Below are 23,912 nucleotides of genomic sequence, written 5' to 3' on the forward strand. Positions count from 1 at the left end.
CTGCCAGTTTTCCTAATATTGAACCAACCCTGCATTCCTAGGATAAATCCTACTTGGTCATAATGTATTATCCTAGTGATAACTTGTAATTGTTTTGCTAAGATTTTATTTAAGATTTTTATATCTATATTCATCAGGGAGATAGGCCTATAATTTTCTTTCTCTGTTTTAACTTTCTGGTTTAGGTATCAGCACCATATTGGTGTCATAGAAAGAGTTAGGCAGAGTTCTGTCTTGACCAATTTTCCCAAAGAGTTTACATAGAAGTGCATCCAGTTATTCCTTAAATGTTTGATAGAATTCACTTGTGAATTCATCTGACCCTGGAGATTTTTTTCTTAGGGAGTTCAATAATGGCTTGTTGAATTTCTTTTTCTAAGATAGGGTTATTTAGGTATTTAATTTCCTCTTCATTTAACTTGGACAACTTATATTTTTGTAAATATTCATCCATTTCATTTAGATTATCAAATTTATTGGCATAGAGTTGGGCAAAATAATTCCAAATTATTACTTTAATTTCCTCCTTGTTGGTGGTGAGTTCACCTTTTTCATTTATGATACTAGCAGTTTGGTTTTCTTCTTTTTTTTAAATCAAATTGACCAAAGGTTCATCAATTTTATTGTTTTTTTCATAAAACCTGCTCTTGGTTGTATTTATTATTTCAATAGTCTTCTTGCTTTCAATTTTATTAATTTCTCCTTTAATTTTTAGAATTTCTAATTTGATATTTAACTGGGGCTTTTTAATTTACCCTTTCTCTTAAGTTTTTTAGTTGCATATTTAGTTCATTGATTTCCTCTTTCTCTAATTTATTCATATAAGCATTTAACGATATAATATATCCCCTGACAGCCACCTTGAGTGTGTCCCTTAGGTTTTGGTATGTTGTTTCATTATTGTCATTATCTAGTGTAACATAATTAATTCTTTCTATAATTTGTTGTTTGAGCCACTCATTCTTTAAAATGAGGTTGTTCAATTTCCAATTGGTCCAATCTCCCTGCCCAATATTGCATATGATTTTTATTGCATTATGATCTGAGAAAGATCCATTCACTATTTCTGCCTTTCTGCAGTACATGGTCAGTTTTTGAGTAAGTGCCATGTATTGAAGAAAAAAAAGTATATTCTTTTTTATCCCCATTCAATTTCCTCCATAGGTCTATCATATCTAGGTTTTCTAACATTGTATTTTTACCTCCTTAACTTCCTTCTTATTTATTTTATAGTTATATTTATCTAAATCTGAGAATGGGAGGTTGAGGTCTCCCACTAGTAGAGTTTTTCTGACTATGTCTTCCTGTAACTTCTTCAACTTCTCCTGTAAGAATCTGAATGCTATACAATTGAGTGCATACATATTTAGTGTTGAAATTACTTTATTGTCTATGGTAATTTTTAGGGTGATATAGTTTCCTTCCTTATCTCTTTTAACACTATCTGTTTTTTCATCTTCTTTATCTGAGATAAGAATTGCTACCCCTTTTTTTCGCCTCAGCCAAAGTAAAATATATTTTGTTCCAACCTGTTACCTTTACTTTGTATGTATCTCTGTTTGAGATGAGTATCTTGTTAGCAACATGTTGTAGGATTCTGCTTTTTAATCTGCTTACGTTTTAAGAGAGAATTCATCCCATTCACATTCAAAGTTTTAATTACAAACTTTATTGTCTTCCATGTTATCTTCCCTCTGTGATTTTCCCCCTTTTCCTCTTTATCTATATTCCTGGGTATTTTGTTTCTGAATACCATCACCTTCCTTGTGTTTGCTCTCCTATATCCAACCCTTTCCCCCCCTTTCCCTTTTGCCCCTTCTTCCTGCCCATTCTTCTGTTGGTTCCCCCCTTTCCTCCCACTCCCCTTTTTTCCATTTTAACACTTTAAAGGTAAGAAAAGTTTCTTAACTGAGTGTGTGCATCTTAACTTTAAGCCAAGCTGATGAGAGTAAGATTCAGGCGGTTCTCACCTCCTCCCTTCTTCCCCTCTATTGCAATAAGTCCTCTGTACCTCTTAATGTAATGAGATTTACCCCATTCAGTCTTCTCCATCCTTCCATCACTGTCCTCCTTTTTTAAGGAGGTATTGTTTTTAAATCATTCTATCTGAGTCTCAGAAAGGTCATGAGTGTCCATCACTTCTGGCTATTTTCTCTACTAGAATTACAATTATTGAGAATTATTAGTCTTTCTCCCCTCCCAGGTAAGGATATATCCAGTTTCATCTTGTTGGGTAACCGTTTCTCAAATACATCATGTGTATCCATCTCTTCTGGCTAATCAAATTCTCTTTTAATAGAGTTACAATTCTCAAGAGTTGTTAAAGTCTTTCTTCCAGGTAGTGATATTGCTAGTTTCATCTTATTTGATAAGTTTTTTTTCCCTTTCTCCCAGTTTTAAAAAGTTTTACCTCTTCATGTGTCTCGAGTCTCCTGTTTGAAGTCCAGATTTTCTATTAAGCTCTGGTCTTTTCATCAGGAAAAGTTAGAAGTCTTCTATTTCATTAAATGTCCATCTTTTGCCCTGGAAGAGCAGGCTCAATTTTTCCAGATAATGGATTCTTGGCTGCATTCCAGGCCCCCTTGCTTTTTGGAATATTGCATTTCAGGCCCTTCAGTCCCTTAATGTTGATGTTGCCAGGTATTGTGTGATCCTTACTGTGGCTTCCTTGGTATTTTAATTGTTTCTGGCTGCTTGCAGGATTTTCTCATTTATCTGATAGTTTTGCAGTTTGGCTACACTATTCCTTGGTATTTTCATTTTGGGATCCCTTTCCAGAGGGGATCGATGTCTTTTTTTCAATAATTATTTTGCCCTCTGGTTCCATGATATCAGGGCAATTTTCCATCACTAAATCCTTTAGTAGAGTCCAGGGCTTTTTTCTTTTTAATGTTTTCAGGAAGACCGATAATTTTTAGATTATCTCTTCTTGATCTATTCTTGAGGTCAGTGGTTTTGCTGACAAGGTATTCAACATTTTCTCCTATTTTTTTCAATTTTTTGGTTTTATTTAACAAATTCTTATTGTCTCATGAAGTCATTGGTTTCCATAGACTCCATTCTTTTTTTAGGGAAGAATTTTCTTCATTTACCTTTTGCAGCTCCTTTTCCAATTGGTCAATTGTATTTTTGTATGAGTTTTCCCTTTGATCATTTGAGGTTTTAAGAGAATTATTTTCTTTTTGCATTTGTTCAATTGTATTTTCCAAGGATTTGTTTTCTTGTCGCAAGATGTTAATCCTCTCCTCTCTTGGGTTTCTTTTCCCAAATTTTCCAATTGATTTTTAAACTCCTTCCCAATTTCTTCAAGGAAGTCTTTCTGTGCTGGAGATCAAATCATATTCTCCTCAAGGGTTCTGAATTAGGAGCTTTTTCTTTCTAGCACTTTTTCTATGATCCCCCCTTTCTGCTAGCCTTTCTTCATTTTCCTAAGATCTTGTGTTGGGGAAGAGCTGGTTCACAGAAGTTTGGTATTGAGATCCCTAGAGGCTTTACCCACTGAGTGTAATATCTCCAGCTGGCCAGTAGGGGGCGCTGGAAGCTTTTCTCACTGAATGTGACCTCTCCTCCCGGCCAGTAGGGGTGCTGGAGGCTGGACCCTCCCCTCCAGCCCTCCCTGTCAGTCCCAGGGTCAGGCCTCCACGCTCTGCTTGTTGCTTAGAGCAAAGTGGTTCCCCAGGGAAAGCCCCCGGCTGAGCTTAGATTAGTCCAGCTCTGCGCCCCCCACACACACCCCTGAATCTCCCATGACAGGCCTGGAGGTAAATGTTCTTTTCCTAGCTTCTCTTTCTGGGTTTTGTCCATAGGACTTCCATCAAGAGGTTTGTTTCATATTGTTTATGAGGGAAGATCAGGAGACCTTAACATGGCCTGGCTTTTCTTCGCCATCTTGGACAGAATTCCCTTAAAGAATATTTTGAACTAGTGATTGGTTAAATGTTTTATAAAAATATTTTGTAATATATTTCAGAGTAAAAGGGATTATTTTAAATGTCCTGAGACAATTTGCAGTGTAACTTTGCTTATGGTTACAAACTGGTTTTGTGAATCATTAAAACAATGATCATCTAGATGACAAATGTCAAACTCCATAAAATAAATTAAAATAAAAATGCAACATAGACAATGCTGATTGGTGGTTTTCTAAGTTAGCCTTTAGTTGACAGGAAATCAATTCTGTTTTTGAGTTTGAAACCCTTGATCTAGATCATTTTACTTGAAATAATAGTGAATTTTTGCATCATATTACCTTTGTTTTGTTATTCAGGTTCCGGCTAAGTCCTGCTGCTCGCAACATTTTGGAGACACATCATATTGATGCCAGCCTGGGTACTCCTACAGGGCCTCGGGGCATATTTACTAAAGAGTACGTATGTGTTTTTGGTACTATTTATTAATTAACTAATTAACTATTAATTAATTAATTAACTATTAACTAATAAATTAACTATTAATGATGGTTTATGTTAAAAGTAATTTTTCAAACTGATATTGTTCTCATGTTGGTATATTCCAGTGAACTGTAGAATGTAGTGGCCTCCAAAGACCTAAAACTGAGTATTGCACAGAGGGTTATGGAGAGGGACTCAATGGGAGAGACAGGGCTCTGGAGAAGGAACCCATGATAAGAACAATAGGGGCACTGTGCCCATGGCAAGGGTCTAAGACATCTGAGGGGAGACCCCTCTGGTACCTCATGGTGTCAAGAGAAAGACATGACCTTAGGGAGGGAGTGAATGTGAGACCCAAGATAGAGGCAGGCCAGGAAGAAAAATGTTCATCATCAACATTATTGAATAGAACCTTATTGAAAGTCAAGAAAACAGTAACTGAATTTATTCAGCAAGGGTCCTGAGCATCTCTCCCATGCTCATTATTATCAGACACTAAATGACTAATATGTGGTAGTGGGAAAAATAAATTTTTAATGAACCTATGCTTTATCTCTTTTCTGCATCTGCCATTGTGTTAGCCATATGACTGGGCAAGTCACCTCATCTTGATAAACCTTTGGTTCCTCATTTTTAACATGTTAATATCTATAATGTAATAATTATATTATTTCTCAGGGTTGTTTTGAGATTGAATGGAGGGAACAAGCATTTATTAGACACTTGCTGTGTAGCTATGTAGAGATAGCTGGTGGATCATTGGATACATTTGGGTCTGAAGGCAAAAGGACCTGGGGTTCAAATGTAGCCTCTGGCACCTACTAGGTATGTGATCTTGGGCAAGTCATTTCACTCTGTGTCCATTGGAGAAGAAAATGACAAACCACCCCAGTATCCTGCCAAGAAAAGTCTGGACAGTGCCAATGTGCTGTGGTCTCCAGAGTCATGAAGCATTGGACAGGACTGAACAAGACCAAGTTGTGTGGTAGGTCCTCTACCAGGTGCTTTTCAAACAGTAATCTCACTTTGTAGTTGAGGAACTGAAGCAGACAGAATTAAGTGACTTGCCCAGGGTCACTCAGCCTACCAAGTATCTGAAGTCCAGTTTGACTTCAAGTCTTTTTGACTCCAGACTCAGAGATCCATATATTGTCTACTGATATGAAGTAGGGGATGTATTCATGACATCAGTAGTTTAGATGAATTTCAATAGTTTCTGTGGATGGAAAATATAAAGCTTCCATAAATATAAAATGCTTTTTGAGGCTGAAGTGGGAGTAACTACTAATCACCAGTACTGCTCAAGGTCACACAGCTAAGTAACTTTTTAAAATTTTATTTTATATATATTTTTTGATTTTTACAAGGCAGTGGGGTTAAGTGGCTTGCCCAAGGTTACACAACTAGGTAATTAATAAGTGTCTGTGGCTGGATTTGAACTCAGGTCCTCCTGACTCCAGGGCTGGTACTCTATCTACAGTGCCCCCAGCTTCCCCCCATCATTTCTAATGTATACTGTTTTCTTTTTCCTTTTTTCTTTTTTTTTAGTTTTTGCAAGGCAAATGGGGTTAAGTGGCTTGCCCAAGGCCACACAGCTAGGTAATTACTAAGTGTCTGAGGCTGGATTTGAACTCAGGTACTCCTGACTCCAGGGCTGGTGCTCTATCCACTGCGCCACCTAGATGCCCCTGTATACTGTTTTCTAACCCATTATTATTTCCTTATTTTTACATTAAATGAAAGTTTTTTAATTTTAATTGACCTAATTTTATATTTAATATAAATATAAAAGTCCAATTCATAAGATTGTCAAGGCAAAGCACTTAGTTAGGTGTTTGGATTTAAGAAATGATTAATCCTTTAGTTATAATTTTTAAAAAGTTGTTATAATCAAATCTTATAGTTGTTGTAATCAATGCATATATTTTTTCATAATTTAGTATAATGTCCTTTTCTTGATTTGCACTGTTTTGAAGCTAAATTAGAGATATTTGACAAACTCATAAAGTACCTAAGAATATTAGGTGCTTTTCAAAAATGTCGATTTTCATCTCCAACAAGAACAAATTCATATAAAATCATTGCAGATTTAAGGTATCTTTCAAGGAAAAGAAAATTGGATATTAATTCAATTTTTGGTTTTTGGAGAAAAACTAAGAAATTAACACGTAGCAATATCTATATTTAAAAACAGCTGCCCAAAAATTATTTTATAGAATTATTATGCTTCTTGAATGTGTAATATTTCAAAACTTGCTACCACTGAAAAGACTGCCTCACATTGAGACTTTCCAAGAATAGCAAGACAGCAAATAAAACTTGTGGTCCACACTGACAGCTGCGGTCTTCAGTACAGGCCTTGATTGGTACCCACCACACTGCTCTTGCAAAAATTCATTAAGACAAAAGTTTTCAAGGCTGAGAAATGGAACTACGGTCAAATGGTGTGGATTCAAATCCATGCATACCTTGACCTTCCTCCCCACGATGCCCTTTGTATTTTGTGACTCTCTGGGGTAGATTATGCCCATGCTTTAGAGTTTGTTAAGCTATGAATCCATATCTATTGTGGGAGGCCTTGTGGGGAAAGTATAAGGACATTTCAGGTGGAGAAGGGTTACCTTTCCAGTTTTGTTGGAAAAGTCTTAGACTGTTAGATGGAATGATACTGTACTTAGTTTCATGGAACCAGTAAATGTCAGTATGTGACAGATAACATCAGAATACAGAAAGAGTAGAATAGTGCTTGCAGACTAATTCAAAGTTATTAGAGATGAGTACTTGGTAGACTTAAAACATTGAGCCCATTATTGCCCTACTTGTTCACCGAGATACAAGATACAGATAATGATCACTGTCTACATACCAGTTCAACTGAAAAGAACAGTAGCCACTGTTGGTACTTCCACATTGCATGTATAAAAGCATGCCCTTATTTTGTTGTAGCAGCCCCTTCTTTAGGACCCTAATGTTATTTGCAGTTTTGCATAGTAGCATTTAAATTTGCCAATTGAAGGTGCTCAATAGAACCCCTAACTCCTGAAATACTTCTCTTTCAAGCTGGCCTAGCCGGTTGTTATTTCATTGCCAGATACAGCCACACAATTCACTTTGGTGTGTTAATGAAAGGCATTTCTTTAACTCTAAGCAGTTATTTATCCATTCTTTGCTTAATAAATCTGTTTTAGAGTCTGTGATCCTAAATCTTGTGAACAGGTCATGTGCAGAGAACTCCTATGTGACTTTGACTGTGTGTCTGAGCATGTCTCTTGCAGTTTCTGGCTTTATTTTTTTGTAACTACATTTTTCTGGACTCTACCTTCCCTCCCCCTTATTTAAAGGAAACAATACTTTAAAAAATGTCTGTCAGATACTCATTTTTTTCTGAATTCTCATGTCATAAAGCAAAGCAGATTTTTTGTTTATTTTCCATGTTTATTATTTTTGAGGGGCAGTTTGAGGATTACAGACTCTTACTGTGTCAGTTATGTCCCAAAGGGAGGTTTCCCAGTGTGACCTGCTCTCAGGAGGCCTGGAGCTCCTTATTTCTAAGAGAGCTTTAATAGAAGTGATCCATTTGTAAGTCATGCAGTAAAGGGAATTGATGCATGCTTCAGGTAGAAGTTGGACTAGGTGGCTGACTCTGGTTCTGCTTGTACAGTTCCCCTTGAACAGTCAGAATTCGTGTCTGATGATAGGTTTTATCATCTTGTTCCCTTACATACCTTTTCTTAGTAAATTTGTAAAGCGGTGTCATTCAGATTATATAATGTCTCTAAGAAAAGGTTTTATAAATTGTTACATTGTGATTTAGTTACAACATTGAAGATGAACTATTTAAATCATTCTTATGCCTGTGATTCTATGCAAAGTCCAGTGATAAGCATATGGCTTCATTGCCTGGCTGTAGTAGCCACTTTCTTATTCTGAAGTTGCAGGATTTTAAAACTTTGGAGGAAAGCACTCCCAGAATATCCTAGGGCACATTTTTTTTAAAGGTGAAGCTATTCTGTGCTAAACAAATTTCATGCAAGGGACATACAAGGAAGGTGTAAGTCTGTTGGTGGAATTGTGACTTGGTTTGCCTTTCTGGAAAGTTATTTTTCATAATGTTAGAAAAATCATTATATTGTGAATGGTCTTTGATTAGACAATACCTCTATAGGGCATGTAATCCTAGGAGATCAAAGGACAAGTCAAAATACCCTGTCTTATAAAATACCTTGTTTTGGTATTAAAAATTTGAAACATTGGAAATAAAATGGGTCACCCTTGTAGAATATAGTTCAATAAATCATGGTATGTAAATATTTTAGAAAAGTATTATGAAAGAAACATCTTCACATTTGAAGAAAAAAAAGTTGATATTCACTGACACAGAAGATCAACCAGGAGAACAGATCCTTATGCTGTAAAGGAGAAGAATATTGAAAGAGACCAGAATGTGGGTCCATTGCAAAGACCAGGCTTGGATTAAAGACCTGGTGGGGAAATAGAGTTCATCCTTCATAGGGAACACTGAGGATAGGTCTTAAAGAAGGCATACATCATTAAAAAAATGCCTGATGTAGATGTGGTGACTTGATTTGGGGTTTTTGATGATACTCTTTTGTTACATGGGAGAGTTTTCAGGGGAAGGGAATAGAAAAATAAAGTTCTAGTAAAAATAACTTAGTCTTTTGTTGTTGTTGACTATATAGATAATGTTTAGAATAACTTACATTTATGTAGATACATTTTAAAAGCTTACAGAATGTATTTCTCCAATTACCTTCTGAGTATTATCTCCATAAAGATGAAGGAACTCAAGCTCAAAAATTCTCAAGTACATTGTGCATCACCACGATGGGACAGTATGTATAAGCCAAGGGACATTGTTTATAGCAGTAAAGAGAAGTGGATTTGTAGTCACAGGATGCACGTTTGAATCAATCTACTAATAAACATTTATTGAACTACTTTGTTTCTGTCCATGCCTATCACAGGGCACATGAATACATGGAATGAGGAGCTAAACTCAGACCACTTCAGATTTTGTGATTTGCTACTTCTCATTTAGCAAAAAAGCAGCAGTTGAAGTTTCATTGTTCCTAGTGGTTACACATTTTTGAGGAGCCATCTCTGTCATCAGGACCAGATTTCTTCTTATATTCATTCCCTGCCCCTCCTAGGGAACTTTCCCTTATGACAAAAATTTAAGAAAAAGTAAAACAAATTATCTTTCATTGAAATTAAAAATTGGTATGAGAATCAGTCAACAAAGCAGTATGCCCATTTAAGGTCTTCACCAGAGCCATGGGAGACAACAGATAAACCAGCCAAGGCCTATGCCCTGAGCCAGTGAAAGGCCTCTGGCTTTTTTGTGGTTTCTATTGAGAATTTTGGAAAGACCTTGACTCTTCTCTTGACAACCTTTTCTGCTCAACCTTATTCTAAAATTCATTCTCTTCATTTTTTCTCTTATATGTGGCTTACCTTTTTCTTATTCCAGTTCTCTTTTATTCCTGCTTACCTTGTAGAACTACAAACATTGTTTTACTACTGATATTTTTTTTTAACATTGTATAAAATTTCATAGCAAAATCCTGTTGTTTTCTCTCTTTTAGTCTTAGCATCATGGAGTTGGTCAAATCCAAACTACTTCCTGATTTTTCTCCTTAAACCTGCATCACATCCAGACTTCTCCTTTGCTATGACAGGCATCATAATTCTTTCAGTCACCTAGTTAAAAGCCAGCTATTCTACCATGTTGACTCTGTTAGTCCCCAGTTTGACCTCTTGAATATCTCTCATATCAGACTCTCCCTTTCTGCTTACTCTGCCATCACTGTTTACCTCTCAGCCTGACTCTTGGCAGTGACTTCCTAACAAGACTTTGTAGTTTTCTCCTTTTTGGTCATGCTCCACACTACTATAAAATTAATCTTTCTGGTGAGTTGACATTTCACTTCACTTATCACTTAAAAAAAAAAAACTTGAATGTTTTTTGCTGTCCAAATAAAATATACTTACCTTCTGGCATTCAAGGCCCATCCATAGAATGGTATCTTTCACCATGTAAAAGGTATTTTGTAAGCTCAAATGCTATATTCAGTTCAACAACAGTTTATTTAGCTCCATAAGCTGTCATTACTCCCACTCATATACTCTGCATTTTAGCCATATTGTCCTCTAAATTGTTTTATCATTTCTTTACTTATCTTCTCTAGTTTCTCATTACTTTCAGGCCCACACCATCCTCTCGGTCACTCAGGCTTGCAATGTAGGTGTTCACTTCAATTCTTCCTTCTCTTTCCTCCTTATCTGTTCTGTTTTCAAGTTTCATAGACTCCACCTTCTTAATATTTCTCATATGCTTATCGCAACTTTATTCTAACACTACCCTAATAGTCTTATGTTTGAACTGCCATAATAGTTGACTGATTAGTTTCCTTATGTCATATCTCTTCCCACTCCACTCCACCCTGCACTCAGTTGTCAAAATGATCTTCCTTAAGAGGCAGCCTGACATTGTAATAAGGTACCCCCAGGTACTCCCCTATGCTCTGTCCTTGTTAAATTCCACTAAAGGTAGTCTGTCACCTTCAAACTGAAATTGAAAATCCTGTTGGCCTTTACAGCCCTTGGTAACCTCCACATGCACACATGCACACATGCACACAGGCGCTCTCTCTCCCTCCTGTTTACCCGTTCTGTGTCCTCTGCAGTCCAGCAACATAGGCCTCCTTGCTAGGCCTTGTGCAAGAATGCTCCATCTCTCAGCTCTCCTTCATTTTCACCTCCTAGTTTTCCTGACTTCTTTCAAGTTCCCATTAAAACACAACTTTTTGCAAGAAGCCTGTCCTGATTCCCCTTAATGCTAGTCCTTTCCCTCTCTTGATTATTTCCAGTCTGTGCAGTATATCTTGTTTGTCCATGGTTGTACACATGGTTTTCCCCCTGTTTTCTTTTTATCTCCAATGCTTGGCCTTATCCTCCTTAGAATATCCTTTTCCCTTCAGTTCACATATTGAAGTTCTACTGATTTTTTAACTGCAAGATCAAATGTTAGGAAAATTTCCTTGATCTCTGTTTCTTGCTTTAAAGTTAAAGTGATTTTCTTTTTCTGTTACTCTCAATAATAGCACTTGACTGTATTTTGATTTATAGCACTTTGCATACATATTATCTTCTTAACTGGGCAGGGATTATAGTTCCTTGATGGGATTAATTATCTTATTTATCTTTGAATTTCTCCTATGATGGAGCCTCTTTTTTTTAATTAAGTTGGATTAGAGCTACCATCTTCATACAGAATGCCTGTTGGTCATTTAAAGTGGTCGTTTTGGATCTGGTTCATTTTTAAGGTTGACTTTTGTCCATTGACTTTGACCATCTTATTGAAGAAGTATTCATGAAGAATGGTCTTGAACTTTCTGACCTGCATTGTCTTTCATTTCTTGATCTTGAACCACATTGTGCTACATAACTTTTAAATTGTTGGTCTGAATCATCTCGCCACCCTTTGGCAGTACTTTTTAATGAGTCTGTATAAAGCCCTCCTCAGACAGGGTCCTTATAAGAAGTCTTCCTAGCTTTGATGAGCCTGCCATGTTATCTTGAAGCCTGCAACATGGCTTTTAATAATCTAAGTTGACCTCTGTGCTATGAGATAACACCAGAGTAGAACTTCTTTTTGAGGAACTTATTGTAAGAAAGTAAAAGCAAAAACCCCTGTACACTGAAAAAACTTTTGTCATTGACTAGTTTTTAATTTTTAAAGATTATCAATAAACTTTGAATTTAATATGGAATATTGAAATATGGAAGTGGAAGTACTATACATCCTTTTCCCTGCACCCAAGAATCCTGAATGTACTGCACTTAAAAGCCTTAGTTTAACCAATGCTGTTACTTTTTCCTGTTATGTGTTACATAGAATAACTTTGCCAATTAATTAAAAGAATACAAAATTAGATTATCTGATTTCAAACTGGAGAAAAGATCAGGGACTTTGTAAGTTGGGAGAGGAAGAGTGAACAGGTGCAATTCCTTGAAATCAGAAAAAAAAATTTCTTTATAATTATGTTTAGCTGTTCTTGGAAGCTATATTTCTTTAAATTTAGTTTGACTGGACTTTTAAATTCTTTTTTGAGATTCTGTTGTGCCTGACACTCCCATTTGTTTAACTAACCTTATCTTCTCAAACCCTTTTTAATTCCCTCCTTCTAGCTTAGACAATGCTGTTTTGGAATTTAGCAGCAAAACATGTTGTTTTCATTTCTTTGGCACTTAGGAACCCAAGAACTCCTAAACTGCAGTTACATCTGTCAGCAGTGCCATGTTCTCAACTTTCTGATTTTAAAACAACTGAAAAAAAAAATAAAAGCATTATGTAAATATTGATGAATTTCTTAAACTTACTTGTGTGTCCATATTCTTCCTAAAGTATCTGAAACTGAATAATTTATGTCTTTCTTCCCACTTCACACCTTATTAGAGCATCAGTATATCACTTAAAAAATAGTGTCTTGTTTTACATACTAATTTTCTTGAGTCAACTAGAAATGATTTTAATATTGTCTTTAAAAAATGATTTGTGCTTAAGCTGTTACAGACTTAAAATTTCTTTGGCACTTAACTATCTGGAAAAAAGTATATAGATCATAAAATATGTATAATTTCCTGTGCTCTATAGGTTATCATGCTGAATTGACATATTCTCTTTTATAGATTTCTTTTGGGTACGAATATATGTGGGGGGGGCTAAAAAATGAAATGACTGAGGAAACAAAGATTTGATTTTCTGAGTTTAGTGATTTATTAAGTGGTGCATGCCATAATGAAACATGCATAATGAAACACAAACAGACCTCCTCATTTTAAGTTTGAACCCCAAATACAAAGAGAGCAGAGATTTTTGTATTAAAAGCAATTAATCAAATAAGATCAATCAATTAGAAGAAAACAATTAACTGGGATACAAAATTAGGTTATCTGATTTCTAATTGAAAGAAAGATCAGGGACTTTCCAAGTTGTGAGGGAGAGTAAACAAGTTCAGTTCCTTGAAATCAGAAAAAAAAGTTTTTTGATAATTATGTTTAGCTGTTCTTTTAATCAGAATTTTTCCCCCTGTGTGAAATGTCATATATATGCACTGTTGCCTATGAGTGTCCTTAAATTCTGTCTTATCTCTAGAGATGCACTTAAACTTGTGCAGCTAAAAAAACTGAGCAAACTTCCTGAATCAAGACCTTCTCCAGCACCTCCTACTCCAACTGCAGTGCCTTTGGCTCCTCAAGCAGCTCCTGTACCATCATCTTATCCAAGGCCAGCGATTCCACCAGTTTCTACTCCAGGGCAGCCTAATATAATGGTAACACCTGTGCAGATTTTGTATTTTTCAGGAATGATGTGCCATGAAGAATTAAAAGGCAAAACAAATTAGAATATTACAAAGTGGATATTACTGTGTTGCCTTGTGTTTTTTTTTAACATTAAGTGTAAAAAAAATATATTTTTTTTCTCTAAATCCTAAACTATTATTTGCATAGAAATTGGCACAATGAACTATGTGAACAGAAATACTTCTTGTTCAGTACAAAATAGATAATTCCTAATATATGGTACCTCCAGGACTTTCCTCTGTTCATTTCCCTAGCTTAGTCAGCTTAAAGTACAATGCCTACTCTTTGCTGTAGGAATGTGTGAAACCCCACATTATATCAAGGGATTCCCTTTTTTTTTTAGATGGTTTGGAATGTATGTGGAAAAGGAATAGGAGGCCACTTATGCTGAGGAGTGGAAATGAGGAAGCGGGAATTCCAGATCTTGACATTGTGATTTTATAATTTTGTTAGCATTTTTTGAGAGTCTCAGAAAACTCAGATTTTCCTTTTTAAAAATAAATTTTGTAGAACTTTATAGAAATAATTTGGAGATTAACTGATACTAAGTATGATTCATGCCCTTCATCTCTTTTAGAGCAGGTAAGTAAGAGTTGACAGTGGTTTTTGCATAATTTTTTTTTTATTTTTGGGAAGGCAATGTGGTTAGTTAAGTGGGCAAATTGTACCTAATTACACCTAGGTAATTTTTAAATGTCTGAGACCCAATTTGAACTTGGGTCCTCCTGCCTACAGGGCCAGTGTTCTATCCACCGCACCACCTAACTACTTCTTGTATAATTTTTGAAAAAAAAATTATTTTATGATCAACTGATTAACAAAGCATAGAGCTGCCAAAGGGGCAAATATATTTGAGTTTGATTTCTTTGTAATCTTAAATCCAATAACATAAACTGACTTTTTGTAAGTTTGATTTTTTTTTCCCCCATTGGCTATTCTGGTCATACATAGTTAAAATGCAAGTCATTTTCTTTTTTTCTTTTTATTCAATATAGGAACAAGCGATTACCTCATCTATTTTAAATGGTTTCCTTTTTACATTAATTTTCAAATTAATGTTATAAGTTAAGGTTATTTGGAACAGGATCCCAGTTGGATAGTTTTTCATTCTTCTGCCACCCATGGTTTAACAGATAGATTACTATTTCTTTTTAGGGCACATTCACTGAAATCCCTGCCAGCAATGTTAGAAGAGTAATTGCCAAGAGGCTAACAGAGTCTAAAAGTACTGTACCTCATGCATATGCTACTGCTGACTGTGACCTTGGAGCTGTCTTAAAATTAAGACAAAATCTCATCAAAGGTTAGTAAAGTGACTTTAGGTAATTCATTGAGAATATCTAATTTGTCTCTTATGAGTTCATATTGTTTATGAAACTCTGATTCTCTATTATGTATATGTATATGGTTTTAACATTTAAAAAATCATTTGAAATAATAATACTGTAGATTAGATTTAGAAGGAACTATAGACCAACCTCTTGTTCCCATTCCTTTTGAATAAGTAGATTTCCAAAGAAGAAAGCTGGCAACTACCATATGAAGAAAGGATGCCGTGAGTCACCTATAATAGAAATCCATTAGATTTCTTTCAATCCATTAGATTGGCTAAGGTGATAGAAAAGGAAAGTAAAAGTTGGAGAGACTCCGAAAAGACAGACAACACTAATAGGTTCTTGCCAGAACTTAAATTGGTCTGATCATTCTAAAAAGCCACGAAAATATGCAGATCATTTGACCCAGTGATAGCCCTATTGGGTATATACCCCCTCCAAAAAATATCGAAAACAGAAAGGTCACATAGAAGCAAAATAGGGCAGTACTTTTTGTAATAGTAAGAGTGAGGAAGATAAGATCCCATTGATTCTGGAGTGCTTGAATAAATTATGGTGTGAGATCATGTTTTCTTATTGTGCAATAATATTTTGTTGGAAACAAGAATTCATAGAAACTTGGAGAAACCTATTTGAACTAGAGCGAACTGAGCAGAACTAGGAGAGCCATTTAATTGATGATCTCAGTAATGACCTCAAAAAGCATCATTGAAAGATGTCAGAGGCATCCTTGCTGGAGGTCATTGGCGTCCCACAGTGCAGTGGTCCTTCCCCTGTTCCTCCAGTGCTGCCCCTCCCTTGCAGCCTCAGTAAGCTCATAATAATGGAACCTGGCTGGGTGAGGTGCTTCTGAAGGAATTGAGCAGCTCCTTCACTGCTTCTGAGAAATAGCCCTTTGGGAAGTTGTCTGACATCATGTAACACAGCTCCCACTCCTTGTGCAGCCACTGATCCAAGCCATCTCAGGCCAGGAAGGTGACATGGGACCAGGACCAGATTCTAGAAAGGCTGTGATGTCATTGTGATACCTGTAGGACCCCCCGGGAAGCCAGAAATGTCTGATGGTGACCTGTTCAGCACCAACTCTACAACATGGTTGCATTGCCTGCTGCCTGGGCCAAGCAGGGCCCAGAAGCCCTGATCTGAATTATCCCCATCACATCTGCAGTTGTAAAGGAACAGGGTGTGCACAGCCCCAACAGTACTGGGTATCATCAGAATAAATGCTTCTATTACAGAGTCATTGTCCGTGGTGTTGGTGGCAATGCCACCATCCTCAGATCTTTCAGCACATACCTAGAGTGGAATTTCTAGATGATCAACTGAAAATCTTGACAGGAAAGATCCAAGAGGCTGGAATGGAGGTTGGTAAAGTCAAATTTGGATCAGGCTCTGCTCCCCTATCAGTGGCCTGTGTGGTGCCAGATTTGTCTTCTCTGTTGTGGATGCAGGGAACAAAAGGAGGGTGTTGTGGAATGCTCTTCTGTCAGATCAGAAGAAATAGTGCTCCTGGTTTTTTTTATCACTTTAGTGCTTGGGGAAAAAGACATCAAGCAGAATCTAGTGTTGGCAAGAAGAGAAGATGGTTACTGAGATTAGTCCAGATCTGAAAGCTTTCATCAGAAAAGAGAAGGATTTTGTGAAGAATTTGGAAAGACAAAAAGTATCATGTGAAAAGAGGAATCTACTTCCTTAATTTATTCAGGCATTATATCACTTGAAAGATATTACATATGCAGTACCTTTGAGTAGATGGATTATCTTAGTCTTACTACCTCTTCAAATTGTCAGTATGTGATGCATCAATAAAACAGTCCTCTATTTAAAAAAAAGAAAGCCATCCAAAGTCTGATCAATGTTGACCCTTTAGCAATGTGTCCTTTCCTGTATGAATGGACAACTTAGCATGTCCATTGGTCTATTGATGTGGGACAGTCAGATGCCCCTCATTTTAGGCGAAGAACCAAGCAGGAACTCTCCTGAGTGAAGCCTTTAGTAAATTGCAGAGATCTTTTAATGACCACCCCCACCCCAAGCCTATATCTTGCTTCTGCATACCTACCAGTCTTGAGCCATAATGGTTGCCTGGTGGGAGAGCATACTGTCAGGAGAATCGAATATGAATATCACAGAGCAGGCTGTTGAAATAAGGGGCTTGGGTGACGTGACTGGCCATAACACATCAACATGGAGGAACTTCAGAGCCATTCATCAACAAAGTGTGTAACAGTTAAAGAAAAAAAGGTGATGGGGCGGCTAGGTGGTGCAGTGGATAGAGCACTGGCCCTGGACTCAGGAGTACCTGAATTCAAATCTGGCCTCAGACACAATAATTACCTAGCTGTGTGGCCTTGGGCAAGCCACTTAACCCCATTTGCCTTGCAAAAAAAAAACCTAAAAGAAAATAAAAGGTGAACTGGCCTCATGGCAAGGGCATGAATGACAGGTGGACAACCTGATATGTCAGAAGAGAGGCAGGAAGACCTACAGCCCAGGAGGAGTGGGCCCTGTGCCATGTCCTTGGAGGGAAGATCCAGATGGAGGAACACTCAGACCCAGCTGAGTTTTCTAGTTGAGGATTTCTGTGAATACTAGATAACCCTAAAGAAGTTGCTTTGAGAAGATGTATAAGTCTGCATTTGAAATAAAATTATCTCTGGATTATTGGATTCATTTGCATTTGCCCAGCTGAGTAAGAGTTTTTAATCTAGAAGAGTTTTCTCTTTGACCTTTTTATAAAAAGACAAAGTGGTATTATTGCATCTTTACTTTTTTTCCTTGTAAAGGACTAATCCTATTCAAGTCATATTATGTAATTGTTCAGTTTAATTTGATAAATCTTTATAAAACTTATTATACAAAGTTTGGTCACCTTAATATCTAGTGGAAAGACTGTTCTTCATTTTCAAGTCCAGTTGCAAATATTCTCTTAAGCCTTTTTCCTATAGTGTCTGTTCTTGCTGTTTTAGAAAGACAATTTGAAAATTCATGGCTTCATTTTTTTTATTTAGGATTTTTATAATTCCTTTTGTTATTATAAAACAAAAACAGACTTCAGAAATATATTTTTGTGCCTAACTTCCCATAAGCAAAAGGTTATATAAATAAGTGGAGACTACTGTACTCTGGCTGAAGAGGCTTATAGCTGTGGATGGCTTTTGTGTGGGAGCCAAACAAAGCCAGTCTCAGCATCGCAGTGTTGTTTACTCTAAGAGTGTTTGAGGACTGACGGAGATTTTTAAGTGGTGATAGAAGCTGCTTTCTTTTTTCCTTCAAGATTAGAATTCATTTTGACTACATCAGATCTTTCCTTTCTGTTTATTCACTTTCTTCAAAACTATCCTTTACAAAAATAAGACTGCTTAAGGGCTTGTGATTTGATATAAGAGGAAGAAGCTGAGCCGGGAAATAGAAGCTTTTGCACCTTAATGGGAAGATTGAGTCAAAGATGACACAAAATGTATCCTTGAAAGAGGAAGAAAATGAGAGCCACTGTTGATCCAGTCAAGTCGCTCCCCACTGGCGCCTCAGTGGCAGGAGGGGGGGGGGGCAGTCTTAGCAGGCTAACAGTAAACTCAATACTGACTAATAAAAGCCTCTCCTGAGAGTGCCTGATGGACAGTCACGCCTTCACAGAGCTTGAAAGTTCTCAGAGCACCACACCGTGCGGCCGGGCCACTGATGATGAGTGGAGTCAGGCTCCTGTGACTTGGTGACTGGCGATGGGCACGTTTCTCGCTCATGTTGAAGGCAGCACAAAGGACCCAACAAAATGGCCTCTGTTTTTTACCACCCCCTGCAGGCTGATGATGACTTGTTCATTTGACCAAGAGTCATTCAACCGGACAACCGTCTGCTTATCTAAGGGATGGATTTGATTGATCATTTTGGCCCAGAGAACTCTGCTCCTAACATGCAGTAAACTGGGTCAAAGATGACAGATTTCTTTGGTAGAGAGGAGAGAAATAAACTGGACATATAAGTACAATTTCCATTCCTGAATTTGTTTTACTTAGGTGACTTTCTATAAAGAGAGAGTGAATGGTTATACTCTGCAGCAGGGATGTGTACTACTTGTATGTTTTAAGCACAAAGCATCTTATCATTCACCAAACTTGATGCAAATAGAGAAAGCTGTGTATTTTTAGGATACAGTAGATTTCTATATTTTTGCTGATGTGACAACCAGAGGGAAGGATTTAAAGAGAATTATAGGTGCAGTAGGGAAAAAAAAAGGAAAGACTGGTTAGAAGCGTTTTCATTCCAGTTTGTAAGCAATCTGTGTAATAATGCCAACCTGAATAAAAATGTTATTGTCTCTGGGAAAAGTTTCCTAGTACTGCAATCATATAGCATTGTGGAGAGTAGTCTTTGTTGTATTAGAGTCAAATTTAAGCCTTTGCTTAACCATATCTCACATGATGGCTGTTCATACCTAATAGCAGAGGGTTTTCCTACAGACTTGATATTTGCTGCAAAATTGAGTTCCAGGACTGTTGCCCCATTCTCACAAGTGACTAGGGTATTCAAGTCTCTGGGTGAGCTTTTTAGAGGTAGGTTTCAGAACAAGGACCTTCAAGATTAACAACCTGACAGCTTGCTAAAGGTTCAAACAGCCAGATGTAAAATTGCTCTGGGGGGAAGTTGGATAAATGTAACCCATGATAGTGGTTTCATCATGGCTCTGAAAGATTAAAGGGCCTGTCAAAAGAGCCTCTTTTTTTCTTATTTATACTCGGAAAATTTTATTGTGACTAGGGGAAATCTTGCTAAGGGTTCTTAGTTCAGTTTTTAAAAATCATTTTTCATGTTTATGTGACACTTTAAGAAGCATAGTCATGGACTTAGTGACTTGAGCCCTTCCAGCTTTGAATGCTACCTCCCAAGGTAGTCCAATCCATGAATATTTATTTCTTTTTATTTGGGGAGTTTTTAAATCTTCCAGAAACAACTGTGTACACTGAAGCTTAGGTTGTTGTAGAAATTAGAAAAGCTTTGTGATTTAACTTCCTTTTTAAAATGGCAATTTCTTATAAGATTGGTGATGGCTATTTACTTTCTGCTATTACAGAAGTAGAATTTCTGAAATATCTCTAATAGTTTATATCCCCTCAATATTTCTTAGGTTCTCTAAAAGATGAATTTGTCCATTTTTTACAAAAAGTTAGCGAATCTTCATCTCATTCACAAACATTATCCTAGGCATGTGGTGGAATCTTCGGTTTGCTAGTTTTAGGGAAACTGGAAAAAAAGGAACTTCATATTAGGAATTTTATCTGGGAAGTCTTTTTAAAAAGTTTCTCTGAAAAAGTACCAAGGAGTTAATAAGATGAACCTTTGAATAAGTCCTGACCACAAATGCAGTTTTGTAATAGAATATGTGTAGTTATAGAAATAAAGACTGGGATCTAATAGTGGTGGGTTTTTTTTTAACTTTTATTATCAGTTCTAAATTCTGCAAATTCTCCATCTCCTCCTCCTTCTCCATCTCCTCCTCCTTCTCCATTTGAGAAGGCAAAAAATATGTTACCAGTTATATAAACGAAGTCATACAAGCCACATTTCTTCATTAGCTATGTTCTAGAAGGAAAAAAAAAAGCAAGAAAAAGAGAAATCATTATATTTCATTTTCTTCACTCAAGTCCATGAGTTCTTTCTCTGAAGGTAGATAGCATTTTTCATCGTAAGTTCTTTGGAGTTGTCATGATGATAATAGCCAAGACATTCACTATTGATTAAAGCTTATCAGCACTAAGATATATTTCCATTTGCCTTTTTTAAGCCAAAAGATTACAGTTGTTTTCTATTGGGGCTCATGACTTTGCTGTTCAGGAAGTGCTGAGTAAGGAAGCTCCTCTCCCAGTTCGAATCAGGACCTTCTCTGCAGCTCCTAGTCTTAGAGAGTTGTTTGGTGAGGCCCTGGAAGGTTAAATGACCTGCCCAGGGCCACACATACTGCATGGGAACCCATTCTTTCTGATTCCAGCACCATCTCTGTTTTCTGTATTCCATTACAGTTAGCAGTTAACTGCCATGGTTATGACAGTGTAGCTTTCTAAGAATTTGTCTCATTAGGTGAAAAAGCTCCTACATACCTTTGGGAAGGTGATCCTCTTCTCATTGTGAAGTTGCACGACCCTCTAAAGAGTAGTTCAGGGAAATTCTTGTGCTTTCTGCAGTCACCCCCCCCCCCCCAATAGACACAGAGGTATCCATCAGAGTGCAGAGTTGACAGAAGATAACATAATTCACACTAAACTGCATGTTGGTTATAGCTTAGAGGTCAGACTTCCCAGAAATAACTTTAAGGGCTTGTCTTATTTGTCGTCCTCTTTCCCATTGGCTAAAGGAAAGAAAAAACTTGTAAAGGTGAGCAGGGATTCGTTTTTATGATTGATTTTAATATGACCCCAAACAAAAAGTCTTGTCAGGAGACATTATTGTCTCCAGAAGGGTCTCAGTGTTTCTCCATCAAATTAGAAAAGTGCCTTCCTTGTTTTCAGTGACCAGGACCCCTGCCAATGTTGCTTCACTCTTCAGAGAGTTCTGTGCCCTGGTCTGGATAGCTTTCTGAGCTTAGTGGTCTACTGAAGTATACTGCCAAGACCCCACTTGGAGATCCATGAGTCCTTGTCTCTGATGGAGCTGTCTAAAAGAATTTAGTTATGTGTGTGATTCCTGAGCACAAGTGAAAATGAGAGAACTCAGCATTCAGTCGCATCTCTGGGAGTTCTATTCTCTTCATTTTGTGCCACACTTTATAGAATTTCTATTTCTATCAAGTGGAGGTCATCAGAATGCAGGAAAAGAATTTATGATTAAGTGGCAAATTGAGAGCCATAATTATGTTACTCCTTGAAGTTGTATGAGCAGTAGTCTTGATCTTAATATTCTTTTTTCTTTCAGATGATATTAAAGTATCAGTAAATGATTTTATTATCAAGGCGATAGCTGTAACTCTTAAAGTAAGTAACAAAGCCCAGTCACCTGGGATTTCTCTGCTGGCTTCATTTCTGGGGAGCATTCTTTGCCTAGTCCGTGACAATGTACACGTGTACTGGAATTCACTTTCTCGAGGGGTTCTTTTTTTGGGGGGGGGGTTGGAAGTTGTAGTCACTGTCCTCATAAAACATAGCTTCAAGGAATCTTTCCTGAGGAGGAGGAGGTGGTGGCCCAGGGCCACCCAAATCATAGAGCTAGACCAAGAAGCCTGTACCCAGAGGTTTTTAGACCATTTCAAACTCTCCCTGTTGTAGATGGGGTTTTTTTGTTTTTGTTTTTTTTAGGTTTTTGCAAGGCAAATGGGGTTAAGTGGCTTGCCCAAGGCCACACAGCCAGGTAATTATTAAGTGTCTCAGGGCAGATTTGGACTCAGGTCCTCCTAATTCTGGGGCTGGTGTTCTATCCACTGCCCCACCTAGCCACCCCCCTTGTAGAGTTTTTTAAGGATGCTTATTTGTAATATATATGAAGTACACTTGGATTTTTGTTTTACTGATTTCCTGAAGGAATGCAGCCTATTATGTGGGTTCTCCATATGATCTTTCAAAAACCCTTGTTTTCTAAAAAATCCTGAGTATATATATCAGTGTTTACTCTTCTTTTACTAACAACATGAAGAAATTAACTTTAGGCCTTAAAAATTCTAGTTGATGTTTCTTTCAATTTTGGTACTTTATAATATTATTTAACAACTTGAAAAGAATATTTTCCTAAATCCTTTTAACCAATATGTGGGAAATGATTACTACTCAAATTATCTAGCAGAGCACATGATAAATTAATCCCTAGAATTGGAATATAATCGTTCCTTAACTAGTTCTGATGAACATTAAAAAAAAGCCTTTTCCAGTTGCTTTCTTGGTTTTCTGAGAATTTTCTTTTTCAACCAGTATAACAGAGGTCTTAGAATATTCTTTTAAAACAACATATTATTAATGACCTTTTTGAAATCTCATAGGGAAAATCTCATTCTTATACCTTTCCTTGCTTTCAACCAGCATTTAGTTTCCCACAGATCCAGTTATGAACCTTAAAAATTCAGTACTTATTTTTAAGAAACATCTATTATAACCATCTTATAAATTTGTTAAAAATCTTATTATAGGGGCAGCTAGGTGGCGCAGTTGGATAGATCACTGGCCCTGGAGTCAGGAATACCTGAGTTCAAATCCAGCTTCAGACACTTAATAATTACCTAGCTGTGTGGTCTTGGGCAACCTCATTGCCTTGCAAAAAAAAAAAAAGTATTATAGATTTTTTAACTTTTATGTCTTGGATATTTTGTATGTTAGAAGTAACTGCTTATATTGATACATGCTTATTTATAGTCTAATTTGCTTGATTTCAGACAATTTTAAGTCTGCTTGAAGTTCTCAATAATGTATAAATTGAGTTCTCAAAATAAACCTAAATGTAAAATAGTACAATTCCTTTGTCACACTCCTCCTGGACAAAGAAGTGAAAGTTTACAATTTAGAGATTTTCCATGGAAGATTTAACTGCATAGTTCTTTTTTCTTATGTGTAGGTTTTAAACATGTAATTATACCCTATACTTGTGCTATAATCTATGAGACTATAATAAATAGTTGTGCCGTGTGATTATTTTTATGCTTTCCTGCTTGATAGTTTTATACACAGTGGTGATAGAAAAGTGATTGTAAATTGATTCCCTTATTTGCTGTTTGAATGACTTTAGACTTTGTAAACTACTTTGATCTTTTTATATAGGGTAACTTTTATATATGGTAACTTTGTTTTAAATGTGTTTTTAACTAAACTATTAGGCATTGGGGATT

General features: G+C 36.7%; 1 protein-coding gene across 1 annotated transcript in view; it reads left to right on the top strand.

Moving 5' to 3' along the window:
• The window catches only part of PDHX (pyruvate dehydrogenase complex component X), a 68,775-nt gene that overhangs the window by 39,519 nt on the left and 5,344 nt on the right, over positions 1–23,912 (top strand). The window contains exons 5-8 of the mRNA XM_074230467.1: positions 4,268–4,366; positions 13,570–13,747; positions 14,934–15,081; positions 22,019–22,077. Of these exons, the coding sequence (XP_074086568.1) occupies positions 4,268–4,366; positions 13,570–13,747; positions 14,934–15,081; positions 22,019–22,077 (484 nt within the window). The remainder of the gene's footprint in view (positions 1–4,267; positions 4,367–13,569; positions 13,748–14,933; positions 15,082–22,018; positions 22,078–23,912) is intronic.

This window comes from Macrotis lagotis, chromosome 3 (genome assembly GCF_037893015.1).
Source record: "Macrotis lagotis isolate mMagLag1 chromosome 3, bilby.v1.9.chrom.fasta, whole genome shotgun sequence".
Lineage (NCBI taxonomy): Eukaryota > Metazoa > Chordata > Mammalia > Peramelemorphia > Peramelidae > Macrotis > Macrotis lagotis.